General features: G+C 45.9%; 1 protein-coding gene across 1 annotated transcript in view; it reads right to left on the bottom strand.

The window, feature by feature from the left end:
* Positions 1-27,439, bottom strand: part of DHPS (deoxyhypusine synthase) — a gene marked incomplete in the record, with an annotated part of 571,286 nt that overhangs the window by 268,036 nt on the left and 275,811 nt on the right. The window contains 1 exon segment of the mRNA XM_044084725.1: positions 25,575-25,671. Coding sequence (XP_043940660.1) covers positions 25,575-25,671 — 97 coding nt within the window.

The following is a 27,439-nucleotide window of genomic DNA, read 5'->3' as shown; positions in this document are numbered from 1 at the left end:
TTCAGGTTAGGGGGAAGGAGGGGGGGATGGTTGCTGACAAATGAAGTTACCTACTCAGATGGAACATTATGGTGAGTAGATAACTTCTTTATCTGAAGTAGTTAACTTCATTTGATCAGCAACCTGTGGGACAGAGTCCCCAGCTACCCGAAATCTTGGGAGGTCCTCAAGGAAGAATATTCCAGAGCACTGCAGAGTCAAAAGCAGCCCTTCCTCTAGACACCAAATCTAACATGAGAAATAAAGGTGCGAGAGGACGCCCAGGTAGCCGCCGAACAAATATCATCCAGGGAAACTCTACACCAGAATGCAGCAGACGTTGCCATAGAATGCGTAGAATGAGCATGAACTCCCATTGGTTCTGGCAAGCCAAATTCTCTATATGCTAAGAGAATACAACTCAAAATCCATTTGGCAAGAGTTACTTTAGAAATCTGTTTCCCTAGAAAGGGTTTTGCAAAGGAGATGAAAAGTTGGTCAGATTTATGAAAGACAGCAGTCCCGTGTAAATAAAAACGTAACTGTCTGTGAACATCCAGTAAATGAAGTTTATACTCCCCCTTGTTCTGGTAATTGGGGGGAAAAAACTGGCAAATTAATGGATTGATTAATGTTAGTCTCAGAAGCCACTTTAGGAAGAAAAGAGGGATTAGCCCTGAGAGATACCCTGTCCTTGTGAAAAACAAGGTATGGAGGTTCGATAGAAATGGCCTGAAGCTCCAACACTCTCCTTGACTGAGGTAATGGCTACCAAAAAAGCCGGTTTCCATGACAAGAACTTCAGATCAACAGAAGCTGCAGGTTCAAAAGGAGGAGATACTAACGCCTGAAGAACTAAGGTCAGGTCCCACGGTGGGGATGAATTTCTGATAGGATGTCTCAGAGGTACCTTTTAGAAAGGCCTTACAAATTCTGGTAGCAGTAAGAGAACCAAAGTTGTCCCCAATAAGAAAATGGAAAATGGCAGCCAGCTGAACCTTTACAGTAGATGAATTGGCCCCCTGGTGAAAAATATGAGAAAATAATTCTAGAACCGTTGGAATAGGAGCAGTAAAAGAATCCAATTTCTTATGAGAAGCCCAAATGGAAAAACGTTTCCATTTACTATTGTAAATCTTCCTGGTAGAGGGCTTATGTGCCGCCCCCAGAATGGACTTGACTAGGGAAGAGATACCGGGAAGTCCTGACAATTAAAGGAACTGGATCAGCCAAGCTGCGAGCTTGAGCTCGTCCAGAAATTAGAGGGGTCATTCCCAAGGGGTGAGAGATCAGATTTGGAATGGGATCCAAGATCCAGAGAGGAGCTATGGAGATGAGACCATAGGCAGGGGAACCAGACTTGACGAGGCCAGAATGGGGCTATGAGGATAATCATGCTCCCAAACAGACGACCTTTCTGCAGACATTTTGTCATCAGCAGGAATGGTGGATACGCATAAAGAAGACCGGGCGGCCAAGCATGCACTAGAGTGTCTCTGGGGGATTACCCTAAGGGAGGAATTAGAGCAAAAAACTCACTGCACTTCACGTTGGAAGGCGATGCGAAGAGATCGCAGCAAGGCTGACCCCACTTGAAGATCTGTTCCACTACGGAAGAGTTCAGACCACTCGTAAGGGGAGAGAATAGTTCTGCTCAATTTGTCCGCCAGAATGTTGGACCGGCCCAGAATGTGTGTTGCTAACAGGAAGCGGTTGGTGGAGATGGCCCATACACAAACTCGCATGGCCTCTAGGCAAAGAGGGTAGGACCTGGTTCCCCCCCTGTTTGTTAATATACCAGACCACTGACATTGTCTGACTGGATCGCAATAGTCCCCGGAGGAAGGAAGGCATGAAGGGCCTGCAACGCTAAAAGGACTGCCCTCCTCTCCAGTACATTTATATGCAGAACTGTCTCTGTAGGAGTCCACGTGCCTTGGACAGTCCTGCCTGCACAATGCCCCCCCACCCTAGGCAGGAGGCATCTGTGGTCACTGTGGCCTGGGGTAGGGGCATAACAAACAGTCGTCCTCCCCGAAGGTCTCTGGATTGGAGCCACCACGTGAGGGAGTTCCTGCAAACCCTTCTGCAGGGGATCGGCAAGTTTAGTGGATGATGTAGAATGGACCACTGGACTTGCAAAGTTAACTGTAAAACCCTCATGTGCAGGCGAGCGTAAGGGATCAAATTGATCGCTGCTGCCATGGACCCCAAAGCTCTCAGGACCAACTCTGCTGGGGGAGCAGGAGACTGAAGAGCCAGTACATGTAGATTCATGCCGTGACGTCTGACTGGTGTTAGGAAAGCCTTGACCTGAAGGGGAATCTATCCTGGCCCCTATAAAATCTATAACCTGAACAGGTTGAAGGAATAACTTCTTGACATTTATAGTGATCCCCAACTGGGGTGATAAACTGAATAGGTCGTCCCAGGCTAGAGAGAGTAGATGCCTGGTGGAGGCGGTGAGGAGCTAGTTGTCTAGGTACGGAAGACCTGTATGCCCTGGAGCCTCAGGTAGGCCGCTACAACTGCCATGACCTTGAACACCCTGGGGGCTGTGGTGAGACCGAAGGGTTGGACCTTGAACTGGTAATGACTGGCCCCTAGCTGAAAGCGGAGAAACCTACTGGACTGTCTGTCCATGAGTATATGGTAGTACACATCCTTGAGGTCTATGGAGCACATCTAGTCCTCCTCCTGCAAGAGGGGCAGGATGGACTGGAGAGTGACCATCCGGAATTTCTCCTTGGCAACGAAAAGTTTCACTGTTGACAGGTCGAGAATTGGCCTCAAGTCCCCCATCTTTTTTGGCACCAAAAAGTACAGTACAGTTGTGTACCTACCATAAATGTAGATGTTAGAGTGTATTCACTGTTGCAGTCATTACACTTGGGTTATCCTGCCGTCAGGCGGTCCCGCAGTCAGCCAGAGTTCCAAAGTCTTGGTCCGGCGTCGGTTGCTGTTGCCTCCTCCCTGACGTCAGAGCGCCAGGTGTATACAAGATGCAGCAGACACCATTTTCTTCAGTTTTTCTTGCCACAGATGTCAGGTGCCCCTAAATAGGTAGGCAATACATATATAGAAACAAAAACAATACCTTCAGCTATAAGCAAATACACCACAGATTGTATAGGATAGAAAGGTATAGATAAGCCCCAGCCAAGAAAGAGGGGATGGCGGTAGGGTAACCTGGACTGCAACAGTGAATACACTAACATCTACATTTATGGTAGGTACACAATTGTACTATGTTCGTGTTTCACTGTTGCAGTGATTATACTTGGGAAGAATCCCAAAGCTGAGGTTGCGTGGCTGGATCTAAGCAGAAGTGGGAGAGTCGAGTAGGCCCTGCAGATCTGCAGTGGCGAAGCCTGCTCTAGATTTGGAGTAAAGGGGCAAGTGGTAGTGCTTGGTAAAAGTGTGCACTGAACTCCAAGTTACAGCCTTCAAAATGTCCTTGGTTGGTACTCCTCTGAGGTAGGCTGCTGATGTGGCAGTTGCCCTGGTAGAATGAGGCCTGTTGTTGTTAGGCACTGGCTTTCCATGTTGTGCATAGCAGCACAGCAGAATCGAATGCAGTGTCCTATCCACTTTGAAATGGCCTGCTTTGAGATACTTTTCCTTGTGATCCTGCAGCATATGCTACAAACAGTTGCTCAGTTTTTCTGACAGTTTTTGTTTTGTCCAAGTAGTAGCGCAACTGCCTGTGTATGTCCAAAGTATGCAGAAGTCTCTCCCCTTTATTCTGGGGTTTTGAAAAGAATGTTGGCAAATTAATGGTTTGGTTAAGAGCCACACTGGATATTACCTTAGGCATAAGTGTTGGGTTAGTCTTAGAGAAACCCTGTCCTGATGAAGTGATAAATGGTTCCACTGCCATTAAAGCCTGAGCTCTGAGACTCTTCGTGCTGAAGTTATTGCTAGGGGCAAAGCAGTTTTCCATGATAAAATTTTTATATCGGCTGTATTAGCTGGTTCAAAAGGAGGCAATGAGTTTTTCCAAGACGAAGTTGAGGTCCCAAGTAGGGATTGGTGCTCTCCGGGGGGGGGGGGTCATGTTTTTAGCCCCTCTGGGGTACTGCCTTAGTAATGGATGAGAGAAAATAGGAGGCTCCGTGTTATAGTGAGCTGAAATGGCAGAAGCATGGATCTTAATTGATGAAAAGGATAGACCTTTGTTCAACATCTCAGTTAGGTATTGTAAAATCTGAGGTATATCTGGAACAACTATGTCAAAGCCTTGTGCCTGGTTCCAGGCGCAGAATCGCTTCCATTTGCCTGCATAAAATTTCCTGGTGCTGGGCCTCCTGGCCTCCAAAAGGACATCCATCACAGCTTTAGAGAGAGATGTGGCCTGAGTGGCTATGTTATCTGCCATGCAACCAGATTTAAGATTTTCAGTTGACTGTGCAGTATGTGATTGTTTTGCTGAGTCAGGTGAGGAATTTGAGGAACGGTCCAGGATGGGCCTCGAGCCAAATTCTTTAAGACTGGGTACCAGTGCTGGCGTGGCCAGTCTGGGGCAATCAGGATCATTTTTGGCCTTTCTTGTCTGACTTTTAGGAGCACCTTGGGAAGAATAGGCAGTGGTCGAAAGGCATAAACTTGGTGTTCTCCAGTTGAATGAAAGAGCATCCACTTTCCATGCTTGTGGATGGCAAGTCCTTGAGCAGAATTTCTGTAGTTGTCAGTTGAGAGGGGAGGCAAAAAGATCTATGTCCGGGAATCCCCATTTCTTTATCATGGTGAAGACCTGTGGGTTTAGTTTCCATTCGTGAGTGTCCATGAGGTTTCTGCTTAGTTCGTCTGCCAGAGTATTTATCTGTCCTGGCAGGAATTGTGCTTGCAGATGAACTTGACAGGTCAGTGCTGTGTTCCACAAGGTCATAGCTTGCCTGCAAAGGGGGTATGAGTGCATGCCTCCTTGCTTGTTTATGTATTACATAACTGTGGTGTCAGTCTTTAGCAGTAGTTGCCTTGGATGTAGAAGGTCCTTGAAGGCCGTCAGGGCATTCTGTACAGCCAGCATCTCTTTTTGCTTGATGTGAAGATGCATTTGGTCTGTGGACCACTTGCCCTGAATACATTTTCCTGCCATGTGTGCTCCACAGGCGTAATCCGATGCATCTGTTGTCAGCGTTTGCCTGGCTGTGGGTAAAGTGAAAGGCTGTCCCTTGTTGAGGTGACAGGCCCGTGCCCACCATCGAAACTCCTCCTGTAGGCAAGGAATAAGAGTTATTATTGCTTCCAAATGTTGAGTCCAAACACTTTTTAGATACCATTGTAACTTCCTCATATGCAGTCTTGCATATGGAATTAGTAGAATGCAGGATACCATGAACCCAAACGTCTGCAGAATTTTTCTTGCAGGGAGCTGGGTTTTTGTTGCCATGATTTGAAAGTAATAAGTCAGTTGCTTTTGCTAGTCTGGCGTGAGAAGCCATCTGGGCTGTTTTATTCATGCTTGCACCCAGGAATATTATCTCTTGAGAGGGCACTTGTTTTGATTTCTTTTCATTTACAGTGTACCCTAGGGCAACTAGTAATCTTTTTACAAACGCTTAAATGTCCTTGCTCTCTGCTTGAATAAGGCAGTCGTCCAAATAAGGATATATTTGAATTCTTTTTTGTCTGCAAAATGCGATCACTGGTGCCAGGCATTTTGTGAAGACCCTGGGCGCAATAGACAAGCCAAAGGGCAGTGCAGAGAATTGATAATGCATTGTGCCAGCTATGAATCTGAGGTATCTTCTGCAATTTTGTCCGATAGGGACATGCAGGTATGCCTCTGAGGTCCAAAGTAACCAGCCAAGCCTTCTTGCCCAGCATGGGTAGAAGTTGCTGCAGTGTCAACATTTTGAATTTGGGCACGTCCAGGTAAGTGTTTAGAATAGACAGGTCCAGTACGGGTCTCCAGGCTTTGTCCTTTCTGGGAACCAGGAACAGTAGAGTAAAATCCTTGTCCTTGCTGAGGTACTTTCTGAATTGCGCTCATGTCCATGAGAGCTGTAATCTGCTTTTGCGCCTCTGCCCATTGATTTTGTGGCAGGTCTGGCATTTCTTTTGACCTTGGCAGTGTGTGGAAGTGGAACCTGTAACCGTGAGAGACAATATTTAGCACCCATTTGCCCTGGGTGATAATGTGCCAGTTTTGTGAAAGAAGTGCTAGCTTTCCTCCTAAAGGAGCTTCCAAAAGATAAGTGCTTGGCTCCTGTAAAGGAAAGGGCATTGAGACAGTTTCTTGTAGTTTTGTGACTTGTCTTCTCCGCCTTTGTGGGTTGAAGCACCCCACTGTCTTGGTCTGCATGAGCCTTGTGGCTGAGATCTGCCTCTTGGGCATCTGTATCTGCCTCTGAGGCCTGTTGGACACTGGAAAGGACCAATTTTTTGAAGGCCAATTTCTGCTAAATCTAGGTGGCTGCATCTGTAAAAAATCCTTTACTGTCTGCATTGATTTTGCCTTATCCTCCATTTTCTTAAAAACCTCTTCTGCCGTAACACCAAACAAAGTATCGTGCTGTAAAGGAGCATCCAGTAATTTGGCTTTAACATGATCAGGTAAACTTTGTTCTTTTAACCAAGCATGCCTTCGAAGGACAGATCCTGTAACTGCGGCTCTACAAGAAGCCTCTAAAGAATCAAAACCACATTGCAGAGTGCGTTTTCCCACTTGTTCAGCTGCATGCAATAAATCCTGCATTTCCTTATCAGGGCATTCTGAGCTTGTAGACATTTTCTGTTTTAACAGAGAAATTAAATATTGCTGGTATTTTAACATATGAAATTGGCAGTTGAAAGCCCTTACTGCTAAAGTTGCAGAAGTGTAAACTGTTTTCCCCCATCTATCCAGTGCTCTGGAGTCCCTGTCAGAGGGGACTGGGTTTTTGCAGTGGAAGCCTTGACCCCTTTGGGACCCTGATAAATAGTTTCTGGGTCTGCAGCAGGGATTTTATAAAGAAACTTATGAGAGTCTGGGACCCTATAGTACCCATCAGGCTCAACTGGTGCTGCGGGTAAAGAATCAAAAAACAAACATCTAACACAGGTGGTATAGCAAGGGGCCTGTGTTGTGGCAATAAAAACATATCAGAGCCTTTTCTTTGAATCTGTATAATCCTGGCTTTCCCCAGTGGAAATGCTCCCTCATGGTATGTAAAGTTTCCCCAAAAGAATAATCCTCAGGAGGAGAGGCTGAAGGGATAGATTCTTCAGCATCAGAATCCTCACAGGAAGGAAGAGAGTATCCCTGGTCTGAAGAAGAATCAGAGGAAATTGAAACCTGGTCAGAGGATTCATAGCCTGTTTCCTGCCTAGGCCTTTTTATCAGGAGGGGGATGGGAACCCCTGATCAAAGTAATTAGGTCTTCGGCCATCTTGAGCATCTGTTTCTTAGGCATGGATGACTGTCCAGGAGAATGCTGTACTTGTTTCTTTGACTGTAAAGAAGTTTTTGACTTTGCCTTTGCTGCTGTAGATGACTTGATTGTAAGCTGTGAAGGTCTGAAAACACTCTCAGAAGCAGATGCCTGCACAACGGCATTATAGAATTAAACCTACGGCCAAGGTAATGCAATGCAAATTCAAAATGACGTTTAATAGTGCGTTTGTTGAATCTAGCACAAAACCGACAACTAGTGACATCGTGATCAGGGCCTAGGCAAGGAATACAGTAAGAGTGGAAGTCCTTATGAGGCATTTGCTTCCCAAAAGAAATACAATTGTTAACTTTTACTGACATCGGTCTGGAGCAAGAAAAAGTTTCCCCAACGAGGTACTTTGCTTTATTGAAGACTTCGGATCTGAAACTCAATTTCGAAAATCTCTGGAGTAGGCCGACCAGCATTTGCGAACTGCTTTTGCTTTGGGCACCGCATGGCAAGAAAGACTGGAGAAAATGGCGCTGGCTGCATCTTATATACCCCTGGCGCTCCGACGTCAGGGAGGAGGCGACAGCAACCGATGCCGGACCAAGACTTTGGAACTCTGGCCGACTGCGGGACCGCCCGACTGCAGGATAACCCAAGTGTAATGACTGCAACAGTGAAACACGATGAGCATCCTGGAGTAGTTGCCTAATCCGGACTGGTCTGGGGGCACATGCTGGATGGCTCTTTTTTCCAACAGCTTTACTATTTCCAAAGCCGCAGCCTCCCATTGAGTGAGTGGAAGATCTGGGAGGCGCCTTGAGTAAGGGGGCTTGTTTATGAAGGGGATTGAACAGCCTCTGGATATTATCTGAAGCACCCAGCGATCTGTCGTGATGGAGTCCCATTGAGCCAGGTGCCTCGAGAAATGTCCCCCGACTGCCTCCAGAGGGGAGCAGTCGAGCAACCCCTCAGGGCTGCTGTGTGGGTCTGTCGGAAAAGGGTTCCCGTGACCCGAAGTTCTTCGGACCCCCTCTGCCTCTGGGGGAGGAGTCCTGAGCGTTCTGGGCCTGCTGAGATTTCCAGAACCACATCTTCTGCCCTTGCTGGTTCCTGAAGAAGGACCTTTGAGGGGTAGAGAAGCGGATTCCGACAGCTGACAGCATTTTCCTGTCTTTCTCACTCTGGACCAGCGTCTCGCGGACGGTCTTCCCGAACAGGGTAGAACCGTCAAAGGGTGCATTCGCGAAGGACGCCTTGAAAGGTCCCGAAAAATCGCAAAGCCGAAGCCAGGCATGACGCCTTAAGGCGATACCGGACCCGCTAGCTCTAGCAGCTCCTTCCGAGACGTGGGAGAGTAGCCACATAGATGTATTTGACACAGATTTGAAAGTGGCCATACGCACCGAGAAAATGTGTTTTTCCTCGGCCGACATGGACTCTGGGGGAGACTCAGCGTACTCTTTAACCAGGTCCCGCTGCAGTCTAATAACATGGGCCAAGTAATTCAGCGCCCTAATAGAGAAGGTAGCTGAAGCAAACATCCACTTTCCAATACGGTCCATTGCCCGTGACTCCTTGTCGGGGGGATGGACTGAGGAACTGTCCTGAGCTAGTTCCTTTTTGGTGGCCGCCGCCACCACCACGACATCTACAGGGGAACCCTTGCTCCATGAAGCTTTGTCTGTTGGGGGCTCAAAAAATTGTCGGGCCTCCTGGGGATAGGCTCTACAGTGTCCAGTTCCTTCCACGCCCTGGTGGTAATCAGGTTGGCCGGGGGACACCCAAAGGTAGATGAGCCTGTGTCGAATACCTCCAGGAATACAGACTCGTCATAGGAAGGCTTTTTGGTGGACCCCCCCCCCCCTTGGCATTTCCATAATGTCTCCGAAGGAGATGCTGTCAGGGGGTGAACTTTGGGGAACCTTCCCCTTCCTCCAAAATCGGTATCCTCAGTAAGGGACTAGGGTGAGTCCAAGTGCCTCCTTTTGCACAGGTGTTTGTGAGGAATCTCTTCAGGGGGACTGTCCGAGGGGGGCTCACCAACAGATTTGTGTTCCTCCAGGGGAACAGGCTGGGGCGTCAATGACACAGGCTGTCCCTGGGACTGGATGATGGAGGACAAACAGAGCTGCAAAGGAACGGGGGCGGATCCTGAGGACAGAGCAAGGGATCTCGATCCTCTAGAGAGAACCCTCTCCACAACATTGAATGCTGAAGGGGAACCAGCCTCTCTAAGACAGGTGGGCCAGCACCCTCGGATCCAACGAAGGGATCGGAGTCTGAGCCAAAGCACTCTGATCCGAGTGGACGGTGTGCTCTGACCGCAATGGAGCCGAAGACGCACTCGCCCCCTCAGATCCGATGCCCGGCTCTCTGTTCTGAGAGCTCGGATCTGAAAGGGGATCCGATAGGCTCGAAGGCATGGCCGGCATCGAGGTAGCGATAACCATCGGTGCCGACTCCCTGACTCAGAGGCTCCTCGGATCCGAAGACTCAGGAACCTGGTAGCTGATCGGAGAAGGAACTATTGGGGCAAACAGTGGACCCGAGCTCCTCCCCGGAGGGGGAGGGGAGGCAGCAACACTCCCATCTGCAGCTGAGTCTGTAAAATTTGACGCATCATCCGGTCCATATCTGCCTCATAGAGGCTTCTAGTAGATCTAGACGAGGTTGCCAAAGCCGGTCGGGAGGGCCGATGTGAAGACCTCGAAGATGGTCGGGCCTCCTCCTCCGGAGAAAAGTGTGGAGAACGGAGCTGTGGGGAGGAAAGGCTTGGAAGTCCTCGATGGGGAAGGGAGAACCTCGGCGGGAGGGGCAGAGTGGTCCAATTCGGCCTGCCGTTTGTGGCTTCTCTCTGTCCCCCCCTCTCTCTTTCCTGTCTTTTTTCGCCTCTCGATCTCCCTGCGACGAAGTGGGAGGGTGAGTCCCAGCCAGGGGAGGAGGGCCAGATGGTTGGGCAACCGCAGTCGCGGTTGTCGCTACAGAGGGAGAAGAGGGAGAAGAGGAAGAAGCCGATTTGGCGGGTAGAAGGCCTGCCAGAATCAGCTTACTCTTCCGGTCTCTCAAAGCCCGGGGGTTAAAGGCTGCACAAATTTGGCAGCCTGTGGAAAGATGGGCCACCCCCAAGTAAAGAACACACTGAGTGTGACCATCCACTGGTGAAAGCTTATGGCCACACTCCGCCAAAAACGTACCTATTCTAAGTGCACTATCAGCCATACCACACACTCACATGCACACCTGAAGGAAAAGGGGCCTACTGGTGATAGATATAAGAATAAGGGGGTTATAGAGAAAGAAATAAGAAACTGAATATCTATCCCAAGTGAAAAACCACACACGCACCACACACGCACCACACACGCACAATTAACCAAGTACCCAAAGTTTTAGCTATAAAACTGTAAAATGCTTAACTTGCCTGGAGCTCGAGGAATTCCGTGCTTGGCAAAGCCGCAGCAAACGATATCTGGGGATTGGAAGGAGGTTGCAGGGTAGTGTGGGTAAGGGAGTGGAGCTTGGAGCTCGGATCCATAACCCACAGATTGCTGATCAAATGAAGTTAACTACTTCAGATCAATTAATTATTCAATCACTTGCTATAAAATTTCATTTTGATAATAAAATTTCCATACAAGGTAAAAAGGCAAAACAAAATAAAATACAGACAACCCATAGTGAAAAAAAGACAATCTTAAATCACATTAGCCCTATGTTTTAAAACAGGCATTAAGGAGGTACTTTTCATTTAATCCTGGCAACTTTAAGGCATTAAGCCTTAGTTGCCATCTAAGTTCTCCCATCTCTACCTCAGTCTTGACATCACCTCCTCTCTCTCTCTGTTTGGCACACTGTCCACTACAAAAAACAGAATTTTTTTTAAAATTCATACATTTGTTGCTGTGTAAGTAGAGTGCATTATGTTCATCCTTGTTCTTAATACTTCTGTGTTCAGAAATTCTGTCATGCAGCCTGCAGATGGTCTTTCCTACATAAAAACGCATTGCAGGCTGTACACATGGCAACAAACTAACATAGTATTATTGCAATTGCTTTCCCCAGACATTAAGGACTATAAGTTTTCTATAGCATAAGTACATAGGGGCCATCATTTATATAGCGGCAAAATCTACAGCGATCACATTTTGTCATCACAGATGTTTTAAACTTATTTCCCTCACACTTGGCTTAAGCAAGTTCTTGATATCCTTACCCCTACTGTAAATAATTTGGGGCTTGTTACCCACAATAGATTTAGTCTCTTGATTTAAACAAAAGTCCCAACCACAGTTCAGGGATGGAATAAAAATGGGAGCTAACAAGCTATATTTCAACACTAGTGCATCCCCATAACTTTTTTCTCCCCTTCCTTCATGTTGGTAAGGTTTCCAGTAGTTAAAAATTGGACAAAATATAGTCTCCCTTCCTACTGTAATTTCTTTTCTAATCTTTAACAATAAACGTTAAAGGGTAACCCCTGTCAAGGGACATGCCTATCAATTTAAACATTTCTAGTTTAAAAACTATATCGTCGCTTACCAGATGAGATAACCTCACTATTTGTCCTTTAATGATGCCCTTTCTTTGATGGAACGGGTGGCAACTATTAAAGTGTAACAGTGAATTAGAAAAAGTATCTTTCCTAAAAACATTGCTGTACAAACCTTGGGATGATTTTACCAAATTAATATCCAAAAAATAATTTCATCTTTATGGTAGTTGTGTGTAAATCTAAAAAACATACTTGTACCATTTAGGTAGTCAAACTCACCTATTTTGGTGTCATCACCTTTCCATAAGAACTGGGGCGCACCTAGCTCCCATCGCAACATCCTTTCTTTATTGAAAGATTTCTCCCTCAATACTTAGGAAGTTATTTTTAGGACAATCTGCATGAATTCACATAGTAAATTTATTTTTGTTTTATCTATCCTCTTACTTCCTAAGAGACCATCTTGAAACATATTTAAACCCTGCTCGTGGGGTATAACAGTAAACAAGTTGATAACATCCAATGTTAAAAATACAAAACTATCATTTTTAACCATTCTGAGACGTTCTAGACAATGCCACGAGTCTGACAATATGTTCAGCTTCCTCAACTGCTGCCCTCGACCATTTGTCCACAAAGAACAACTAGTCACCATTCCCACAAGAGGAGACAATATACTAGACCTGATCATCAAACATGGGGACAAAATGCTCCACACCGGAAGTATATCCCTCTTTGGTAAGATCAGACCATAAATTAATCTCACTGAAATCCACATCCCACCCCCACGCCCTGCACAAAAGACCACAGTGAAGAACTTCTCAAAAGCCAACTTCACACTTCTTAAGACTGAAGTGGTATCCTTCAAGGCCCCTGGGCCAGTGGAAACCACAACCCACGCTGCTGAATCCTTTGCAAATGCCTTCTATGGGCACCTTCAAGAATGCATGGATCATGCAATCCCAAATAAAACCAAGACCCATTCCCCCAAAGGCAGGCGCCCGGTCTGGTGGACCCCAGCCATAAACAAACTTTACAACAGGAGGAGGAAGCTACTACATATGACAGAGCAAAATCCCTAAATGGGAAGGCATCTCTGATCAGTACTAGCAAAAAACTACGATCACTCATAAAATCATCCAAGGCCAACTTTGAGAGAAAAATCACAAAAGACACTCGCAAAAGACACAAAAGACAATCACAAGGCCTTCTTTAGCTATGTTAGAAACCTGGGTGGAAACTCCCAGATATGCTCAGAGTTAGTCCAAAATGACACAAAATACACGGAACCCACTGACATTGCCAACATTCTGGCAGACAGGTTCAGTGCAAATTTCTCCTCCCCCCCCACCCCCCAAAAGGAGAAATAACTATCCCAGCAGAGTGTAGCCTCCCTAACATCTCAGATGCCCAGGTGAGAGCCGCCCTCTCTAAAGCTAAAAACACAGCATCAATGGGACCGGATGGTGTCCTAGGCTGTGTGCTACATGAACTCCAAGAGGAACTAAACCCACACATAAGGCTACTGTTTAATCTTAGCCTTACTACAGGATACGTACCCAAAGAGTGGCGTACAGCAACAGTGGTCCCACTTCACAAAGGCGGTGCTTCTACAGACCCTGGAAATTACTGCCCCATAAGCTTGACGAGCCTGGTCTGCAAAGCTATGGAGAGGATCATTATGGAACTCATAAACAAAGACATTGGGGACCTACAGACATTGGATCCTACCCAATTTGGCTTTGTCAAGGGCAGATCCTGCCTTTTGAACTTGGTCGACGTTTTTGAAACCGTCACTAAGGCCATTGATGAGGGTAAGGCGGTTCACACAGCTTACCTTGATCTTGCAAAAGCCTTTGACACAATACCCCACTCGGGCATCATAGACAAACTCACCAGCTTAAATGTAAACCCATATGTCACAAAATGGGTTGCAAACTGGGTCATGGACAGAACCCACAGGGTCAGAGTTGCTGGAGCTATATCAGACTCTAAGCCAGTCACAAGCGGTGTCCCACAGGGCTCAGTCCTGGGACCCCTCTTGTTCGGCATTTATTTTTCCGAGGTACAGGCAAACATAGGAGGATTGTGGCTGACCACGTTCGCAGATGACTGCAAACTGGGCGCCATAATTGATACTCCAGCAGACACAAACATCCTTCAGAGAGGCCTCATAGAAATGGATAATTGGTGCCAGAGCCATGGCCTGAAGCTGAACACCAAAAAATGTATAGTCATTCCCTTTGGGAAAAACAAGGTACCGACAAATTACCACATAGGTGGTAATCCATTAAGTACGGAAGAGGTAATCAGGGACCTAGGGACCTAGGTTGACAGTAACCTCTCATTTGACACTCACATTGCCAAAGTGGTTAGGAAAACCTTCTATATTGCCCACCTTATCATGAAGGGTTTCACATCTAGATCAAGAGAGGTCATTGTGCTCCTGTACTCTTATCAGGCCAATGATAAAGTACAATGCCCCATTTGGGATGCATCTCACCCGACACCTGCAGCAGTTGGAAAGACCCCAAAAGTTCCTCAAGAGGATAAAGGGTCTTAAACATATGTCATATGCTGCCCGACTGAAAAGACTCCAGCTCTATTCAGTCGTATACTGCCTACTCAGAGGTGATCTGTGCCTGACGTGCAATGCCATGTCCAATCCGGAATTAATTGACATGCTCCACCTCAGAAAATCCAAATCCATCAGAGCCACGAGAGCAAGAGACTTAAACCTCAACACAGAAATAAGACGTGCTGGAGGGACAGATTCATAACCCAGAGGCTCCCTACACTCTGGAACAGAATCCCAGTCCATGTTAGGCAGAGCCCCTCACTGACTATTCAAGAGAAATCTTGACGAGTGGATGGGAGATCGTAGGTTTACCCCGGGGGTCATCTCTGTGTCACTACTAGAAAGAGGCACAGTAAACTAAACCCTAAAAGGGCATAGTATTCTCATCCTAAGGGGTGGTGAAAGCAACACACACTCTGGCTAGGCTTACAAATGCCCTAGGGCAGATAGCCTAGTACGAACCTATGAACCTAAGGCGGCCAGGGGTTCAGTATTTGAACCACCTGCCGTCACAATTGGTCAAAATGGTGGACAAAGCACATCTTTGTGGACCTTAGGAATCTCAAAAATAACAGGTAGATGAGGATATTTTACTGACAAATCTAATTCATCTTAATCAATTGCCCCTTGATACAATGTATCCTGAAGGTGCAAATCAATGTTCAGGTTAGGCCCTATTCAACTCATTTCTGGAAGCCCTATAATACGTCTCATCATCATTCAAGATGTCATTCATCCTACAACCGCAATCCACGCTAGTCATAATTACAAGCCCACCCCCCAGTCAGGTTTCATGAACCTATAACTTTTATTGTTCATAAAATCCATCACTTTTTCTTTCTTCAGGGGTGAGGTTGTCAGGCAAATGTCTGTTTTGTCCTATTATTTGCCTATATTCTCTCTCTCAACACATCTCTCTAGGGCCATAAACACTGGCTGTGGTGGGGGAATAAAAGTATTTTTCTCTTTGTGATGGTCTACTCTCAAAACCAGTACTTTGAACATTCAGAGAAAAATACATTCTTAAATTTAATTGTCTCATATGCAACTTTAAATTAATAAGCATGTCAGCAATATCTGGCCGGAAACTTGGTACAAAAGTTGTACCCTTACTCAATACGCCAAAATGCATGTCACTGATATTCAAATCCATATAGTTAAAAATATATTTAAAAATAGTAAAATCTTTCTAACAGTATTACACTCCATATGGTCATTGGCATTGTTGAAACTAAAAACAACAAATATTTCTTGTAGTTCCAAAATTCCATTGGAACCTATTTTATTTTCACGGTCATTTTCAACAGCCGTGTTGTCCAGCCCAAAACTTGGAAAATTATCAGGGCTATTAATACTGTTAGTTAATTTCAACCCTCTTCCACATGTTCTGTATTGAGCATTCTGCTGAAAGGTCCAGCTCCCTTGATTCTTCTTGTTCAGAAGTCTCGGACCTCCTCAGTTCGGGGAGTTGGTCCAAAGAATCTTGTTCCCCTACATCATTGTTGTAATCACAGTCATGCTCATTGTTACCTTGTTCTAAATTCAAATTCCTATGGTTGCCAACTGATTTCGGCTTAGCACCAATCGGGTACGCACAGTTCTCCTTGTAATCAAATATCTCTAGCCAACTTCTTTTATTTAACCCCTATATTCTTTTTAACAAAACTGTCCACATCCTTAGGGACTTTAGTGTAACTGTCCTTATACTGAGCAAACAAGTCACTCGTAATACTGTTAAGTTGTGCAATCTCATCCTGTAATTTTGATAATATGGAATAACCGGGTTAAATTATCAAAATTATGTCCATAATCTCCATAACTGTTTTGTCGAATAGGGCAATGAGTTCCTGGTAGGCAGGCGAGTCTGATTAGATACCCATGGGATATTTCCATACCCTTAAGTCTGAGGAAGGTCTTGGATTTGGTGTCTTATTTTCGAAAGCCTGGGGGGGGGGGGGGCTTGACCAGGATGTTGTGTCAAAGACCGCTCCAATAAATTCCAGTGTCTTCGTTGGGGACATTTGTCCTTATTAATTGTACTCCAAGCAGGAGCGAGACCTTGAGTACAAGAGGCTGCGGACTAGGAGATTCCTGGTCGGAGGGTAAGAAGCCAATCTAGATATGGAAACTACCTGGAATACTTGTACTCGAAGAGGAGCTACCACAACTGCCATACGTTTGGTGAACACTTGGGGGGCTGTCGGGAGACTGAATGGCAGTGCCCTGAACCATTAGTGATTGGCTCCCAGCTGGAAGTGGAGAAACCTCCGGAGTGGTGATTCATCTTTATGTGGTAGTACGTGTCCTGGAGGTCTGTAGAGCACACCCAGTTGTCCCTCCCTAGGAAGGGAAGAATGGATTGTACCATGACCATCCAGAATTTGAGGTTTGATAAACTTGTTCAATACGCAGAGATCCAGGATTGGTCTCTAATCCAGTCTTTTTTGGCACTAAAAAACCTAGAGTAAAACCCGGATCCTGTCTGGTCTGGTGAGACTGGCTGGATGACTCTTTCTTAGCAACATTTCTATTTCTAAGGCTGTTAATTCCCTCGGATTGGGTGGTACATTGGGATTTGTTTGACGTATCTGGGAATTAAATGGAATGGTATTTGGTAGCCTCTGGATATTATTCTCTGCACCCAAACATCAGTAGTAATAAGATGCCTGGCTGGTAGGTGCAGAGAAAAGTGACCCGGACTGCTTCCAGAAAAAAGCAATCGGGCCGCTGCTCAGGAGCGCTGGTAGGGTCTGCCGGAGAAAGAATCTCTAGCGCCCTGGTTACGTGGACCCACTCTACCCCGAAAGGGGAGTCTTCCATACGAGTTGCCCACTCTGCTCTGGGGGGATTGTTCACCACATGTGTCACGAAAAGATCCTTGGGATTTCTTGAACCACATTTTTCCTCCCTTCTGGTCCAGGAGTAGGACCTCTGGGGATTGGAAAAACGTATGCCCACAGAAGACAAGGTCTTTCAGTCTTTCTGACTATGTGCAAGTGTTTTGTACTTTGGGTCCAAAAAGTGCAGATTCATCGACAGGTGCATTGACAAAAGATTTAAGGGGCTTGCGAAGTCACATAACCACATCCAAGCATTATGTCTCATGACAATGCCTGATGCGGCAGCTCGAGCTGCCCCCTCGGTGGCGTGATATATCAAATGCATCGAGGAGTTGGAGATGGATTCAAGGGCTGCTAGCTGCGAGGTGACAGTGTCACGCACCTCATCAGGCAGTGCCCCCCACCAAAGAGGAAGACATTTCAGAAACTGGGTCTCTTTGGAGCAGAGTAAAGTGTGCCAGATTGTTCAGTGACTGAATAGCGAAGGTCGCTAAAGCATGGGTCTGCTTCCATAGTCTGTCCATGGTTCGGGACTCCCTGTTTAGAGGATGGACAAATCATCTGCCAGTTCCCTCTTGGTGGCCGCCGCCACAACCATAGAGTCAACTGTTTGGACCAGTGGGGCTGGTCTTCAGGTGTAGACAGAATTTTGTCTGGCCTCCAGGGGACAGGTTCTACGTTGTCCGGGACCTTCCAGGCACACTACACAATGAGCTTAAAGTCATCTGCCTGTGGGGTCACCCAGGAAGTAGACGGCCGGGCACGGAAGGCCTGCAAGAACACAGATTACTAAGAAGGGTTAGAGGACTTCCAGTCTCCCCGCTGCTTGAGGATTTTGAGAAGGTCTCCGAATGAGATGTCGTCTGGGGGAGACAGTGGGGACCCTTCCCCCTCATCACAATCAGCGTTTTCAGTGATAGATTCCTCCGGGAAATCAAGGTGCTTACGCTTGCACAGTTTCTTCTGGGGTGGCTCCCCAGTGGGAACTTCTGCGGAGGACTCCAGAGAAGAGGTTCCCTTCAAAGGGGGGTCTTGCAACTCCTGTGCCCGGGGTCCCGAAATAGAGGGTTGGGAGAGGTGCATACTGGGGAGTTCTGATGCTGAGATCATTGAAGCTGACTGCAGAGTCAAGGACCCTCTCCATCACCTGGATAGCAGGCCCAACCGAGGAGGGATGGGAGCCCAGAACCGGGAGGAACAACCTCGAAACCGGGGTCACACCCCGCTCTGAGGAGCCCCACCTCCAGGTGAGGAGCTCCGAGAGGACTGGAAGCCGTTGCAGCCATGGACATAGATGGCTGCCAGCGAGAAAATAGGTGCAGGGCTACGTACCAAGGTACGGATGGTCCAAGCACTGCTCCGAGAGAGCATCGGCTCCACCTGAGCCGATGTAGCAAGGGTGGTCGATGCAGACAGGGGAAAAACTGCTGTCAAAGTCGAGACAGTATGCACTGGAGTAGACATCGGTAGCAAAATCTTTGGGATCTGGGTAGAGGCCAGAGAAGGATAAACAGGGGAAGATGTAGTAAAAGACTCCGAGCCAAGAGGGACAGAAGGTCTAGCTGGAATGGGCAATCCCCTAGCTGCCAGAAGCTGGTCCACAACCCGCACTAGATCTAATTCAGAAAAATTCCTAGTGGATCTAAAGGAGGCTGCCGAAGGAAAAACAGGCCTTTCTATAAAGGGGATAAACCTCTTCCCCAAAAAAGGGCAGTAAGTTGGAGAGCATCTTGTCCTTGGCATATATTAGAGTTTTGGAGCCAATGTAGCCGAAGAAATTGTCGGCACGGTGGCTGAGGATGGTGCTAGGAGCCAATGTCGGAACCAAGGATGACACTGAAGTCAGTGGTGCAGAGGTTGGAACCGAAATAGGGGTGAATATCATGGACGGCACCGAGGGAGAAGATACAGAGCCTGGTGCCGAAGAGTTCTGTGCGAAGGGTGCCAGCGAAGCACAGAGCCGACTTGGTTCTCTAACTGATGGAAACGCAGGAACCAAGGGACTTTATTTTTCCTTATGTTTTTTGGTCTTTGGAGGGGGTGAGACCTCAGACCCAGATAGAGCCTCCGGAAAACCTTTTAAAATAAGCTTATATTTACATTCTGCTAGTGTATGATTACTAAAACTAGCACAAATGTCAGTCAGCTTTAATATGATCCATGCCCAAACAGTAGACATGAGCATGTGCACCAGAGTTAGGCATCTTTCGACCACACTTGTCACACTGTTTAAACCCCAACTTAGTAAGGCAACAAGACTATCCTAGACAAAACTATGTCACAGAAAAAACAAAATAAGGGAGAAAAAAAGGTGACAGAATACCAACGATGGTATTTAAAAACTACCAAAAGAGGTAAGGAAGGGCCTGTCAAAGGCTGGGGAGAGAGGGACAGTACCAATAATGGTAGAAATTAAATTACAAAGGTAAAGGGTTAGGAATAGGATTAGGTTATACGTGACAGTGAGAAAAGGCTAAATTTACTAAAAAAAATAAATAAAAATTTGAAGAGAAACCATCTTACAAATGACCATTTTCTACATAGCTTTGAGAGAGATGGCTAGCACGTCTGATTAGGAACACAGCAAATGAGATCTGGAGTAACTAGAAGAGGGGCACTATGGGTAGGTCTTAGCTGAGAGTTTTTGGCTGGCGCGAGCTTGGAAAAGTACAGTTGTGTACACTTACCATAAATGTAGATGTTAGAGTGTCTTCACTGTTGCAGTCATCACTGTAGGGTTCTTCCTGCCGGCAGGCAGCCCTCGGTCGGCCAGAATCCCAAGGTCTGGGTCCGGCATAGGCTGTTCAGTCATGCTCCCTGACGTCAAGAGAGCCAGGAGTACAAAGCTGCCCGCCGACACCATGTTCTCCAGTTTTTCTTGCCCCAGATGTCAGGTGCCCAAAAGTGAAGGCCAATAGTAAAACAAAAATGTAACATACAACAAACCCCATACCCTGTAGCAAATACACCTCAGAAGGGTGAAGTAGGAAACCACACTAATGAAAGTATAAGAGGGGACAGGAGGGAGGGTAACCCAGACTGCAACAGTGAAGACACTAACATCTACATTTATGGTAAGTGTACACAACTGTACTATGTTAATCATGTTTCACTGTTGCAGTCATCACTGTAGGGTTGAATCCCAAAGCTGAGATAAAGGGTGGTGGTTATAGAGTAGAAGGGGCAGCTAGAAGGCCCTGCAAGACTGCAGAAGCAAAGCCTGCCCCAGCAGCTTCCAAAATATCTTTGGTAGGTACTCCCCTGAGAAAGGCAGCTGAAGTAGCAGCAGTTCTGGTACAGTGAGTCCTAATTTTTCCTGGGATTTGCCTTCCATGATGAGTAACAAAATCGGATTCCATGAGCAATCCATTTAGAAATGGTCTGTTTTGAAATAGCTTTGCCTTGGGAATTTGTTGCATAAGAAACAAACAGTTGCTCTGTTTTCCTGATATCCTTGGTTCTGTCCAGGTAAAAACGAAGTTGTCTGTGTACATCCAAGGAATGAAAGATCCTTTCCCCCTTATTTTGTGGATTAGTGAAAAAAGTTGCAGGTGAATAGTTTGATTTAAAGCCACTTTGGAAATGGCTTTAGGCATGAAAGTATGATTAGTCCTTAAAGACACCCTGTCTTGGTGAAAAATAATATATGGTTCCACAGCCATGAGTGCTTGTAACTCAGAGACTCTCTTAAATTCTTTGCTCCTCTGAGATATTGTTTCAGAAGTGGATGCGAAAAGATTGGAGGATCTGTATTGTAATGTGCAGAGATAGCACAGGCATGTATTTTTATGGAGGATAAACCCTTATGTAGTATGTCTGTCAGGTAGAGTAAAATCAGTGGAATATTAGGAATGAGAGGATCCGAATCCTGAGCATGCATCCAGGTGCAAAATCTCTTCCATTTACCTGCATAAGATTTTCTAGTGCTAGACCAGTGCTAGACAGTCTGGCTTCTAAGATGACATCCATGACCTGTTTGGGAAAGGTAGGATTAATCAGAGACCCTGAATTTGCCAGGCTGCGAGTTTTGATATGCGAGTACAGAACCTGGCCCTCGTGTTGGGACAAAAGATTTGGAATCTGAGGTAAAATCCAAGGAGGTTCCTGGGATAGATTCATCAGTGTTGAGTACCAAAATTGACGAGGCCAATTTGGGGCCAGTAAAATCATCATCTTGGGTTTGTCCTGCTTGATCTTTAATAACACCCGTGGAAGAGGTAGTGGAGGAAAGGCGTACCCAGAGAGGTTTCTCCAACTGAATGATAGTGCATCCACTTTCCATGCTAGTTTGTGAAATGTCCTTGTGCAAAAAATCTGTAACTGGTGGTTGAGGGGGGATGCAAATAGATCTATGTCCGGGAAGCCCCAGGCTTCTGTAATCATCTTGAATGTTTGGGTGTCTAGCATCCACTCGTGTGGGTCTGACAGGTTCCTGCTCAGGCTGCCAGAATATTTTGTTTCCCTGGCAGGAACTGAGCTTGTAGATCCACTTTGCAAGCTAGAGCTGTGTTCCATAGAGTCATGGCTAGTCTGCAAAGGGGTAGGAGTGTGAACCCCCTTGCTTATGTACCACATAACTGTGGTGTTGTCTGTCCGTATCAGTAGTTGTCCCAGTTGTAGAAGATCCCTGAAAGCCAACAGGGCATTCTGTACAGCTAGCATCTTTTTTAAATGGATATGTAGGTGCTTCTGATCCTCTATCCAAAAACCTTGCAGGCCTTTACCCTGCAAGTGGGCTCCCCATGCGTAATCCGAGGCGTCCGTGGTTAACACTTGGCTGGCTGGAGGCAGACTGAAGGCTTTCCCCTTTGTTGTGAAGACCTGCCATGGTCCACCAATGGAATTCCTTTTGTAGGCAAGGCAAGACAGCAATCTGTGTGTCTAGACTGTGGCAATGCTGGGACCATACACTTTTTAGGTACCATTGTATTTTTTCTCATATGTAGTCTTGCATTTGGTATGAGAAGGATGCAGGAGGCCATGTAACCCAAAGCCTGCAGGAATTTCCTTGCAGTTAGCGGAGACATTGACGCCAAGGTTTTGAAAGTTGAAGCCAGCTGTAGTTTTTCGGATGTCAGGAATGCCATCCGGGTTGTTGTGTTTAGCAGAGCACCCAGAAAAGTTATGTTGTGTCGGTGTCAAATGTGACTATGTTCACAGTGAATCCCAGGTACTTGAATAGATTTTGAACAAATTCCAGGTGCTGGAGTATGACATCCTTGCTGTCTGCTTGAATAAGGCAGTCGTCCAGATAAGGGTAAATTTGAATTCCCTTGAGTCTGCAATAAGCTACTACTGGTGCCAGGCACTTGGTGAAGACCCTGGGTGCAGTAGACAAGTCCAAGGGCAGCGCAGAGAATTGTTAATGTTTCGAGCTGGCCTTGAACCAGAGGTATTTTCTGCACTCCTGCCTGATAGGGATGTGTAGGTAAGCCTCCTTTAAATCCAATGTCACCATCCATGCATTTTTGCTCAACATTGTCAGGAGCTGCTGCAGAGTAAGCATCTTGAACTTTGGTATCTCCAGGAAAGTATTTAAGACTGACAGATCCAGGATGGGTCTCCATGAATTTTGTTTTCTGGGAACTAGAAAGAGCCTAGAGTAAAAGCCTTGGCCCGTCTCTGATTGTGGAACCAGTTCTATGGCCCTCATAGCCATGAGGGATCCCACCTGGTTTAATGCCTCTGCCCATTAGTGTTTTGGTAGATCTGGCCATCCGTTTGGTCTTGGCAAGGTATGAAAGTGGAATTTGTAACCTCTTGAAACTACATCCAGAACCCACTTGTCTTGGGTTATGCAAGTCCAATTTTGTTGAAAAAGAGAGTTTTCCTCCTAGAGGGGCTTCCAGGAGAGAAGTTCCTGGAGCCATGCATGGGGAGTCATTGAGCCTATTTTCTATAAGACTGAGGTCTGTCCTCTCCACCCCTGGGGGTGGAAGCACTCCACTGTCTAGGTCTGTAAGAGGTCTGTGCTTGGGCCCTCCCACTGGAGCGCCATATAATCTACCCCTCTGAGGCCTGTCCGAGCTGGGAAAGGACAAATTTTTAGTTGGCCAATTTCTGCTAAATCTTGGGGGCTAAACTTTTAAGAAATCCTTAACCGTTTGCATGGATTTTGCCTTATCCTCCATTTTCTTTATCACCTCTTCAGCCTTAGGCCCAAACAAAACATTATGCTGAACAGGAGCATCCAGTAACTTTGCTTTCACTTGATCAGGTAAGTTTTGTTCCTTTAACCAAGCATGCCTTCTAATGACTGTGCCAGAGGCAGCCGCCCTGCATGAAGCCTCCAAGGCATCAAAACCACAGTGTAAACCATGCCTCCCCACCTGCTCAGTAGCATGCATCAAATCGTGTAATTCCTTATTATCTGCACATGCAGAAATGGTACCCAGCTTTTGTTTCATACAGACAGCAGGAACTGCTGATATTTTAGTATATGAAATTGACAATTTAAAGCCCTAATAAAGTAGCAGAAGTGTACACTTTTTTGCCCCATCTCTCCAAAGCTCTAGAATCCTTATGTCGGAATAGGGTTTTTAGCAGAGGCGACCTTAACCCCCTTAGGACCCTGAGAAATGGTTTCTGGATCAGCAATAGGATTTTTGTAAAGGAACTGGTGGGAGTCAGGGACCCTGTAATATCGGTCAGGCTTAGCAGGGGCTGGAGGAAAGGAGTCAGGAGTTAAATTAGCCTCAGAAAAGGCATCATCCACAATATCCAAAATAGGAGGAATAGCCAGGGGTCTATGTTGGGGAAGAAGAAGAAAATCCCTAAGCCTTCTCTTAGATTCAGAGTACTCCTGTCCTTCCCAGTGAAAATGTTCCCTCATGTCATGCAAAGTTCCCCAAAAGAAAAATCCTCAGGGGAAGAAGCTGACGGAATGGATTCCTCAGCATCAGAATCCTCATAAGGAGGGAAAGTATATTCCTGTTCAGAGGAAGACACTGAAGAAATAGATGCCTGATCAGAGGATTTATAATCCAATTCTTGCCTTGGCCTTTTGTTTGGAGGGGGATGTGAACCCCTAATTATGATTAGTAAGTCCTCCGCCATTTTAAGTAGCCGTTTCTGAGATTTGGGTCCTGGATCAGAAGAGGCCTGGGCTGGAGTCTTAGATTTAGGAGTCTTTGCCTTTGGCTTTGCCTTTATCAGAAGCTGTGTAGGGTCTGAAAACCCCCTTGGAAGCTGGTACCTGCACAGCGGCTCCGGACCCATCCGGGGGAGCATTGTCCGAAGGTCCTGCAGCTGGAGTACTCGAAGGACTAGTTGGCTCCTCGTGGGAGTCCGTTTCGGCAATCTGTTCTGAAATGGCCGATGACAGTGACTGCGAAAGCGCCTCACTGACTACGGCTGAACCTGTAGCTGGCTTTGCTTGTAAAACGTCTGATTTGGACCTCGGAGGCCTGTCCTTATCCTTGCGTCGTTTGTGAACTCCGGTAGTCGGAAGCATGTCCGACGACAGTTTATAATTAAATCGCCTGCCAAAGTAGTGAAAAGCAAAATCGTACCTCCGCTTAATCGTACGTTGGTTGAATCTAGCACAAAACCGACAACTAGCTACGTCGTGGTCAGGGCCTAAACAAGGAATACAGTAAGAGTGGAAATCCTTATGAGGTATTTGCTTCCCACAAGAAATGCAATTATAACTTTTTCTGACATCGGACTGGAGCAAGAAAAAAAAGTTTCCCCAACGGGGTATTTAGCTTGAGAAGAAGCAAGTCTTCGGACTGAAGCACGAAAAAATATCAGTCAGCCGACCGGCACTTGCAAACTGCTTTCACCGCATGGCAAGAAAGACTGGGGAACATGGCATCGGCTGGCAGCTTTGTACTCCTGGCGCTCTGACGTCAGGGAGCATGACTGAACAGCAGACACCAGACCCAGACTTTGGGATTCTGGCCGACCGAGGGCTGCCTGCCGGCAGGAAGAACCCTACAGTGATGACTGCAACAGTGAAACACGATGAACATCTGCCATATTGTTTCCGAGGATGGAACCAAAGTCCTAATAGTAATTAATGAACAAAGATTTACAACATCAGATGCAGTATTACAAAGGGAAAGATGTCTGATGTGCAGTTCTTTAACAAAAGGCACATCTGGCATGTGCATATGTTAAGAAAGAAAATGTTTACTACTTGTGCCTACAAACATCCCCCTCAGGCTATGCAGGTACTGCAGCTGTTCTATTAAGAGCATATAGTTCCAAAGCCACCTTAAACTCTAACTCAGCATTTGATAATTACAGGATGTACAGCAACTAAAAACAAGTTCAAGTTACACTAAAGAAGTAGAAAGAGTTACTGTCCTACCCACCATGGTGTTCTGCTCCAGGAGCATCTGATCCAGTATAGGCATGAGCCAGTCTTCAAACATGCAGTAATTATTGTTTGGCACCAGAAGATTGCCGATCCTGAAGGAAGAGAAGGCCACAATTTAGTAATGCACACTGCTTTTGACAGTATGACACCAGAAAAAGAAAGTGTAAACAGTCTATTACTGCCAGTCTGTTAGAAGGAAGAAAAGACTTGAAAATTGCACATGATCCCATCAAGACTGCAGTCCTTGCTACCACTGTGCAGTATTTTTCAACCTACCATGCTATTTCAACTTAAACTGTTTTAAATACTATTCGACAAAGGAAGCTTACAGTCAAATATCTCCATAAATAGTCTGCACACTAATTTAATTCACAGTGCATATTTCTTATGACCAGTGTAGTTCTCTAGGATCTAGACAAACATTAAATTCATGGTCTAGCTGTTTTCTGGATCACACTTCAACTCCATGGCATACAGGGATAGAGTCCTGACTACGACACAGGTGAACATAGCTTAAATTAGCAGCTTGGCTGCTGGTACGAGATGTCTGGGGAGGATGGCACTGACCAGTTGCAGCCAGCATACCCAGCCTGGGGAGAGGGAGGAAGATGTTACAGCTTGCATCATAGGTGGAACAAACAGCAGCTCTTTTACCCAGTGGAGTCTGAACCCACCAAACTCATGCTGAGTGAATCTGCATTTGTAAGTCAAGGTGAACTTACCTGCCTTCTTAACTCTACAAAATGTGGCAAAAACCTGGCCAAAGTTATGAATTGTAGAAGAAACTTGCACCCCGATTAATTCATAGATTAGTACTAAGCTAACTGCCCTTGTGGGCCATTTTTAGCCTAGCCAATTACCCCATGTGAAAATCAAACCCTGTACCTTGTGTTTGTAAGGTAAACACCTTAACCATTTTGCCAACTTCCCATCCCCCCCCCAACACTATAATGCTATGAAACTAAGCTAAAGGAATGTCCACTTTCTGAAAAATGTATATGTTTCAGAGATTCTGGTTAACAAAATTGTCTTTACACCTTTGCTAAGTCACAATGTGCAGCACATTTCAAAGATTTTTTTCAACTATCAAATGCTTTGCTGTCTTCCGATATTCCTTAATTAATTTCATTACAGCACATATTGTGATATAGTAACTGTGCAAGTATGATCTTCTATAAATGATATATTACTAGAAAACACTGATCTTGTTGCATAAATACATATTACTGCAGAACATACCATTCTGTTCTCTCAGAACGGTCCTGAAGTTTAAAGTTCTTCCAGAATAAATATGCAAGTGGACTTAGGCGAGGGAAAATAAAAAGTTATGTACTCAAAATAACGCTTCATCTGTGTTGTCCATTTTCATCCTTCCTCAACTGACGGGTTCGGATCAGATACTTCGATTTGACTCGGCCGCTTCTTCTAGATTGCAGGATCCTCGAACTCTAAGCTCCTCCCTTTACCTATAATAATGCCCCACCAAACTAACATACCTCAGACAGAGTTTCCTACCTCTAGACATGAGAGCAGTGACTGATCATAAAAGAAAGGAAGCAGGAGCTCAAACAAGGAACAGAGGTTCCTACAATACTCTTCAATCTCTCCAGAAGGAATTAAAGGAAGGGGCTAGAAGGGTGGGGAGCTGAGGAAGAATGAAAATGGACAACAAAAATGGAACATTATGGCGAGTACATAACTTTGTATTCTGATGTTGCCATTTTCATTCATTTAACTGTTGGGACACAATCCCCAGCTACCTAAATTCCCAGGACGACTCTTAAGGAAACATATTCAGGAGCATCGGGGTCAACACATTAGGCTAGTCAACATATTTTTTTTGCCAATAAAGATAAATCA

Source organism: Protopterus annectens, chromosome 9.part0 (genome assembly GCF_019279795.1).
Source record: "Protopterus annectens isolate FY-2018-M chromosome 9.part0, PAN1.0, whole genome shotgun sequence".
Classification (NCBI taxonomy): domain Eukaryota; kingdom Metazoa; phylum Chordata; order Ceratodontiformes; family Protopteridae; genus Protopterus; species Protopterus annectens.
The sequence above is the reverse complement of the archived record's forward strand: the minus strand, read 5'-3'. Positions and strand labels throughout refer to the sequence as shown.